This window comes from Notolepis coatsorum (assembly GCF_963971535.1).
Source record: "Notolepis coatsorum genome assembly, chromosome: 14".
Lineage (NCBI taxonomy): Eukaryota > Metazoa > Chordata > Actinopteri > Aulopiformes > Paralepididae > Notolepis > Notolepis coatsorum.
The window spans coordinates 47,998,219-48,006,922 of record NC_140178.1 but is presented as its reverse complement, the minus strand read 5'-3'; the positions used below and the strand labels follow the sequence as shown (position 1 = coordinate 48,006,922).

The following is an 8,704-nucleotide window of genomic DNA, read 5'->3' as shown; positions in this document are numbered from 1 at the left end:
ACATCTTTGTCAGTGAACAAAATGGCGTCTTACTGTATGACTGTCACTCGGATGCGGGTAAGAAATTGATATTTCATATGATTCGAAGTTTTCAACCGCTTTGGCATCAAATATATATGTTAAGGTAGCAACGTTTTGTGACATGTTAAAATCTCCATCTTTAACGATGTATTGATAATGGATAAATATCGGATACGAGTCCGTCCCGCTTTCCGCCAGGTCACAGCGTCCCCGCTTGACTCTTGGTAGCTATGGTAATAAGCTCATCAGACTTGCCAACGGTGTAAGTTAGTTATAAATGTCATTATTGATAATCACGTCGATTTGTATACAAATACAACCAGACGGTGGCCGTTAGTGGCCCTATCTTTCCACCTGTTTGCAAGGTGATCGCAAGGTTACTGAATTTCTAAGTGCGCACTTCGAGTGTCTCATCACCTGTCTTCTTCTTATTGGAATGCTATCGATGGCATTGCATTATTATCTTGGTTAACGGTGGCACTTACTGAACATGAATCACTTTCACAAAGTCATGTGTTTCCAGCATAAATAGCTAATAAATTAGATATGCGTCTGCTCATGTGTGTCTGCCAGCCAGGCTCGTTCATCGCCACATACAAAGTCATGTGTTTCCAGCATAAATAGCTAATAAATTAGATATGCGTCTGCTCATGTGTGTCTGCCAGCCAGGCTCGTTCATCGCCACATAAGCGTCAACTTGAGTAGGAGGCCGATATTGACAGCTTGTGTATGAATTAATGTATTAATGAGAACTTTATTTAACAGATTGCAGAATGGGTACAATACAGTACGGCTCAATACACACAATTGTTAAGGGGATGCAGACCAGAGAAAGACGTTTGTCTTGTTTACATCAGGGTCCCCCATTTTCAATTCATAGTGACATTTATGACATGCATGACATCATGACATTTATGGCATAGGGACATACATGACATACAGGTATATAGTACTGTTACATTTGTGACACATATATGCAAATATACAGTACTGTTACCCATAGATCCTGACAGAGAATATACATATGATGGGGAGGAGACTGTACATTAGGAGGAGGTGGGTGGGTGGGTGCAAGAGAAATATGCCTACGATGGGGAGAGATATACATGGAGAGGAGACTGTACATTAGAAGGGGGTGGGAGAGAAATATACATACGGTGGGGAGAAAATATATATACATACGGTGGGGAGGAGACTGTCTATTAGGAGGGGGTGGGGGTGGGGGGGTTTGGACATTTACGGTGGCCAGTTTCGAATTGCAGCCTCCCGTAGGTGCTCTTTTAGAGTGGTTTTGAATGTGGGTAGGGATTCACTCGCATTCCTTTACAGCTTTGGGTAGGGCGGTCCACATTGATGTGGCATAATTGCGAAACGTGTTTAGTCCCTTGTTTGAGCCGAATCTGGGTTTAACATGATTTGATGAGCTTGGTGTTGTGGTCGTGGTATTCACTGACCTTTGGGAAGTATTTTGACATGTACATGGGTACCTTAGTCGTATAGTGTATCTTGTAGTTGTAGACCAGGCCCATTGCAAGTTGCTGTACTCTGTCGTCTACTCTAAGCCATCCTAGGTAGTCAAAGTGGGCAGGGGTGAGGTGGGTTCTAGGAGTAAGGTCAAGTAGTCTGACCAGTTTGTTTTGAGATGTTTGTAATTTGGTTTTTAGTGCCTTTGAGGTGCTTGCATAGTGGTAGTACCCTTGAATGAGTGCTCCTGCCAGAGTCTTCAGGGTATTCTTGTTTACCAGAGAGGAGATCCGGTACAAGAATCTAGTTCGTTGGTTGATTTTTTTTATTACCTTGGATGCCATTTTGTCACAGGAAAGATGTGCCTCTAGGATGGAACCTAGGTATGTAATTTCATTTTTCCTTGTGACAATATTGTCACCCACTGTAACTGAGAAGCCGTCGGTCTTGCTGAGTTTGTTATTTGATCCGAAGAGAATGGACTCTGTTTTACCCAGGTGTAATGATAGTTTGTTATCTGCGAGCCAGGTGCAGATTCTGCAGAGTTCTGAGCTGAGGGTTTTTTCAACCTGTAACTTGTTCTTGTCAGAGACCAGCAGGGCTGAGTCGTCCGCGAACAAGAACAAGTTGCAGTCACAAGCTGACGACATGTCATTTGCATAAATTAGGAACAGTAGCGGTCCTAGTATGCTTCCTTGTGGAACACCACAGCTCACTGTGAGGGGGGGGGGGATAGAGTACCGTTTACCTCCACCATCTGTTCTCTCACCACACCGCGTCCACCACATCAAACAAGAGGTGGACGCGGGCAAATTACTGCGGCATGGTCATGCTGGACCTACAAAAGGCCTTTGACACTCACTCCATTCTGATTGACAAGCTAAAAGCAAAATGGTTTTGATAGTCTTATCAGTGAGCTGGATGCAATCATACCTTGAGGGGAGTGAACAGATGGTGGAGGTAAACAGTACCCTATCCCCCCCCTCACAGTGAGCTGTGGTGTTCCACAAGGAAGCATACTAGGACCGCTACTGTTCCTAATTTATGCAAATGACATGTCGTCATCTTGTGACTGCAACTTGTTCCTGTTTGCGGACGACTCAGCCCTGCTGGTCTCTGACAAGAACAAGTTACAGGTTGAGAAAACCCTCAGCTCGGAACTAGGCAGAATCTGCATATGGCTCGCTGATAACAAACTATCATTACACATGGGCAAAACGGAGTCCATTCTCTTCGGTTCAAATAACAAACTCAGCAAGACCGACGGCTTCTCAGTTACAGTGGGTGACACTGACAATATTGTCACAATATTGTCACAAGGAAAGATGAAATGACCTGACCTGGGTTCCATCCTAGAGGCTAATCTCTCCTGTGACAAAATGGCATCCAATGTAATAAAAAGTCAATCAACGAACTCGATTCTTGTACCGGATCTCCTCTCTGGTAAACAGGAATACCCTGAAGACTCTTGCAGGAGCACTCATTCAAGGGTACTACGACTATGCTTGCACCTCGGGCCTAACAAAATTAATAGTTGGTTTCAGGTTGGTTGTCAGTTTGGCCATGGGTAGGTAGGGAATTTATTTTATTTTATTTTATTCTTTCCCACGGCAACTATGGATAGGGAATTTCTTTATTTAATTAAAATGTTCACAACAACATGGATGCATGTACTCTGCCAGCATGTTTAATATCCATAATACTAAATGTTTGACTAAGATTTCTATGAAACTTTATTTAAAAAAAAAAAAAAAAAACGTTTTTTTTTTTTTATAATTTTTTCTAAAAACTCATAAAATATATTGGGTCGCACCTAAATCGGCAGGGTCGGTCGGCAACCTGAAACCAACTATTAATTTTGTTAGGCCTCATGGTACCAGAGCACCTCAAAGGCGCTAAAAACAAAATTACAAACATCTCAAAACAAACTGGTCAGACTACTGCTTGACCTTACTCCTAGAACCCACCTCACCCCTGCCCACTTTGACAACCTAGGATGGCTTAGAGTAGACGACAGAGTACAGCAACTTGCAATGGGCCTGGTCTACAAGATACACTACACGGATTTTTATTTATTTTTTTATAAAAACTCATAAAATATATTTGGTCGCACCTAAATCGGCAGGGTCGGTCGGCAACCGGAAACAAACTATTATTTTTGTTAGGCCTATCCCAATGTACAGTTGCTTGTACAGTTGTACAATGTTTCCCCCCCCAACCCCTCCCACACAACCCCACACAACCTGTACAGTTTTTACGTCAAATGTATATACTCTCTTTTCTGGACTCTTTTTGTATCACAATACTGTATTTGCAAATCTGGTATGTCATAAATGTATAGATGTAGCAGTACTGTCTATCTGTATGTCATGTATGTCATATATGTCCTGATGAATTGAAAATGGGGGACCCTGATCATGATGTAAACAAGACGAAAGTCTTCTCTGGTCTGCATCCCCTTAACAATTGTGTGTATTGAGCTGTACTGTATTGTACCCATTCTGCAATCTGTTAATAAAGTTTTCAATCAATCAATCAATCCCCTCAAGGTAGGATTGCATCCAGCTCACTGATAAACTATCAAAACCAATTGCTTTTAGCTTGTCAATCAGAATGGAGTGATTGACAGTGTCGAAGGCCTTTTGTAGGTCCAGCATGACCTACAGTAGATGGTCGTCATCATTGCACAGACAATGAAAATTAAGATAATTGAAGACAATTTCATTGCATCTGCATGTTAAAGGTGCAATATGTAGTTTTGTGAGAGTCAGATAAGTGAACATCTCTATTTTCACAACTGAATTTAAATAACTGTCCTCGGAGGGAAGTTCAACAGTTTGAAGCTAGAAAGCTACCTGAAAAGTTACCATTTCATTGCTGTCGTTTACAAAGGCAGGGTGCACAATTTAGTTAACAAACATATTCTAGGCTTATGTTTGGTTCACACACAGTGCCTAATAAGGTTGTCCCTGAAGCCTGTTTTTGGGATTCGAACTTCGTCAGGGTTTTTCGAACGGATGTTTGAACCTTAGTTTTTCTTTATTTTTTTGTATCTACTTTTTCTCCCAATTTCGTATCGTCCAATTCTACCCTCCCCTGTCTCGAACACTGTTAGGCCATGCCTCCCACAGGCCGGCTGCAATGTGGACGAAGCCTTGCATCACGTGTCCCTCCGGTACACGAGGAGGCAGCCGTCGCATCTTTTCACCTGCACAGTGCGATCTCTCAGCGGCGAGGGTTTGCGTGGGAGGGACACGCCGCCCCCGTTGCTTCTTGATTCTACTGCGCAGGCGCACCAACCGACCTGTAGGAGTCGCTGTCCACAACGTCCGATCCCCACCCATCAGCTTCCCACCCCTAACACTGCCAATTGCGTTAGTATGAACGACCAGCCAAGCTGGTAGCAATGCAGAGAGCTGGGCTCGAACCCAGCATCTCCTGCATTAGTGGCGAGCGCCTTGCCCACTGCGCCGGAACCTTCGTTTTTACAAAATAAAATGTAATTGTGGACACTCACGGTAGGCAAGGCACTTTGGTTGAGAAATGCAGGCTTCAATCTGTTGTTTAGTCTCTGTTTAGTCTCTGTTCAGTACTGTTTCAAGATGCACAATGAGATCTTCTTCTTCTTTAGAATTTCCGGCAGTGTAGACGCATCATGGCGTATTACTGCCCTCCGCAGTTCTTTTGATGTGTTCTTCTTCTTTCTTCTTTTGAATTTCCCGCAGGCGTATTACTGCCCTCCTCAGTTCTTATACTACGCTAGTGGTGTGCCATAGTTAGGCCTCTGATTGTTTACCCTCTTCTTCTTCTCATCTTCAAAACACTAGGGATGCCCCGATCGATCGGCCACCGATCGTTATCGGCCGATATTCAGTATAAATATGCGATCGGGGAATTCCGATAATGAGTCATATTCGCCGATCGCGGAAACTGATCAAGTGGATATCTCACTCGCTTGTCTCAGACGCACAGGACCTGCAAACTGCTCCTCCTCCCTAGCCCCGCCCGCACCCGTGTAGAGTTTGTAAACACAGAGGAGGCGGCTCCTCTGCTGAGTCTAGATAGTGCATTCGACCTGAGCTAACGTTAGCTACCTAGCTATCGTTACTGTTTTATTTTCGCCGATCGTCAAAACGGATCTCACTCGCTGAGTTCTGTCTCAGACACCGGGAGCTGCACACAGTGCTGCGCGTCTTCTGCTCCTCCTCCAGCTCCTCCCGCACGCATGTAAACACGGGTCTAGTCTAGTCTAGTGGGACGGGACCTCCATGAGCTAACGTTAGCTACCGCTACAAAATGACCCAGTCAACTATTCACTTTTAGTTTAATACATGATGAGGCATTGTCTAACTGAACGGTATCTAGCCGGCTAGCTACTGATAGCTCCTGATATCAACAAATGCTCCAGCAATAGTCTAGTTATCTAGTACTAGTGTATGTTACCTCTGTTAGCTCACGTTAGCTTAGCTCACTGTTCAAAACGAAATGTCCCATTCAACTAAATAGTTCACTGAGGCGTTGTCTTAACGTTATATTTCCGGCTAGCAGTAGCTACAGACAGCTCCTGATATCAATGTCTTATAACACTCATTCGATGCATATCGGAAAAAGGAGGGGGGGAAAAGATAATAATATCCTATTTTATATCCTCAAACTAAATCCTCAATTTTAATAAAGTGATTAATCTGATTAAATTAGTATTTTTTTTTCTTTTATTAAATCAACTTTCCAGCCCCAGACCCAGCCCAGGGAGAAGCTCCAGCCCAACTAAATCAACTTTCTAATGAATATAACTCATCAGTTTATTTTACTATAATATTAGTGTAGCCTAATCTTTATCTGCAACTGTGAAGAAAAACCCCATTGGTTTAAAGTGGAAATGAAGCAGTGCGATAAATACATATTCATAGCATCACATTAGTATTTAGATAAGCCACAGAAGAAGTCACGTTATAAAAATAAGCAGTTTCTAAGAAAAAACGATTTGTTGTGTACATTTCTGAAGCATTTAGCATTATGGGCGCGGCCATTTTGTTGCTGACGTCATACCGGGGGTTGGGTGTATACACTCTGGTTAGCTGCCTATATTGAATGGGTCAGTCAGCAAATAAAATGTTGCCTACAAAACAACGGGACCGCGGTGGTTCTGTTTGTATTGCTCCTGGCTGTTCAAACTAATTTTACCATGTGAGAGAGAGGAAAGTTGGTTAATTTCCACAAACTACCAGTGAAAAAAACAGTGTTGTTGACATGTTGGCTCGGGCTGCCTGCACCCAGACGGCGCGACCAGCCTGTTGGACAGGGAAGGAGGATCTGCAGCGAACACTTCATTGCCTCGGATTATGTTGTTGGGGTGGGATGTTTGTCCAGAAGACCACTAATCAGCTGAAGCCGGACGCGGTTCCCTCGGTCTTCGACAGACAGACCGGCGTTAGCTCTCGGGAGCGATCGCTAGCTAGTTGGCACCAGCCGGGGCCCGGCGTTAGCTCTCGCTAGCTAGCGTTAGCAACCGGAGCGTCGCGGAGCATTCAGCCTGCTGGCTACACAGCTTGTGTAGCCAGCAGGCTGAATGCTCCGCGACGCTGGTTGAAGTGGGTCTAGGTAGCCAGCAGGCTGAATGCTCCGCGACGCTGGTTGAAGTGGGTCTAGGTAGCCAGCAGGCTGAATGCTCCGCGACGCTCCGGTTGCTAACGCTAGCTAGCGAGAGCTAACGCCGGGCCCCGGCTGGTGCCAACTAGCTAGCGATCGCTCCCGAGAGCTAACGCCGGTCTGTCTGTCGAAGACCGAGGGAACCGCGTCCGGCTTCAGCTGATTAGTGGTCTTCTGGACAAACATCCCACCCCAACAACATAATCCGAGGCAATGAAGTGTTCGCTGCAGATCCTCCTTCCCTGTCCAACAGGCTGGTCGCGCCGTCTGGGTGCAGGCAGCCCGAGCCAACATGTCAACAACACTGTTTTTTTCACTGGTAGTTTGTGGAAATTAACCAACTTTCCTCTCTCTCACATGGTAAAATTAGTTTGAACAGCCAGGAGCAATACAAACAGAACCACCGCGGTCCCGTTGTTTTGTAGGCAACATTTTATTTGCTGACTGACCCATTCAATATAGGCAGCTAACCAGAGTGTATACACCCAACCCCCGGTATGACGTCAGCCATGACGTCAGCAACAAAATGGCGGCGCCCATGTTGAAAACAGGGATATTATATTATATTTTTCAGACAAATAAGATAGATTTCACATTTGATTATAGAACCCTGTCTTACACAAGGTACACAACAAACAAACTAGGATCACATTGCTCACTGCTTCATCTCCACTAGAATGTTAAAAAAAAAAAAAAAAAAATCCAATGTTGATTTAGAATTTGAATGCCAACGTAACGAACGAAGGTTCGAACATTTGGGCTCAGCCCTAGTGCCTAAACATTATTTAGTTTTAATTTATGATAACATAAAATCACAAAAGTACATTTCAGTGGATGTCTTTTGCAGGCTCTGGAAAGAAATCCCCTTCCTCCGAAACTGCATAGTGCACCTTTAATGCATGTTCTTATTGGCAATAGGCTACTCTTCTTTCATGATCATGCATCATGGTTTCTTACTACAAGACATTAGTCTAAGCCTGCCTCTTGTAATTCATTGTTTTGTTTATTCTTTAGACTAGAGCAATGTGGCACATATGAATTTCCCCAAAGGGAAATTGCCTTGCTGCTGGTTTGTTTAGACTACATCCTAATGTTGTACTAACTAGGGCTGTGGGTGATATTCAGAGCGATTTGTCCTCCATAACTAGGCCTATATCACTATCTGGTATGGAAAATCACACATTTTGGCTAAGGGCTACCAATTTATGTGCATATTGGACTGCATAGTAAACTTGAACTAGGCCTATAAAGTTCAGTTGATATTTAAGACATCATTCTGTGAGAAATCTGACCTAATATTAGCTTTTTATCATTAGCCCAATTGAAATTAAATTGTATAGATGTGGATGAATCATGATAATGTACCATTTGCTAATGATTTTATAGAAAGCATTTAACCTCTCTGACCTCATGTATTCACGTGAAGATCACAACGTGTCGAGGTTAGCATGCCTTTTCCAGAGTAAGACTGTATTGAATTTAGTCTCTGATAGTAAAACCTCTGTCATTATCATGAAGGTGTATTGATCCCACAAATTATCTACGTCGGTGTGCCATCCTTCACATATAC

At 43.6% G+C, this 8,704-nt stretch overlaps 1 protein-coding gene across 1 annotated transcript in view; it reads left to right on the top strand.

The window, feature by feature from the left end:
* The window catches only part of LOC311241084 (aconitate hydratase, mitochondrial-like), a 51,637-nt gene continuing 42,933 nt past the window's right edge, over positions 1–8,704 (top strand). Inside the window, exon 1 of the mRNA XM_084329773.1 lies at positions 1–57. Within this exon, the coding sequence (XP_084185899.1) occupies positions 22–57 (36 nt within the window). The 5' untranslated portion in view covers positions 1–21. The remainder of the gene's footprint in view (positions 58–8,704) is intronic.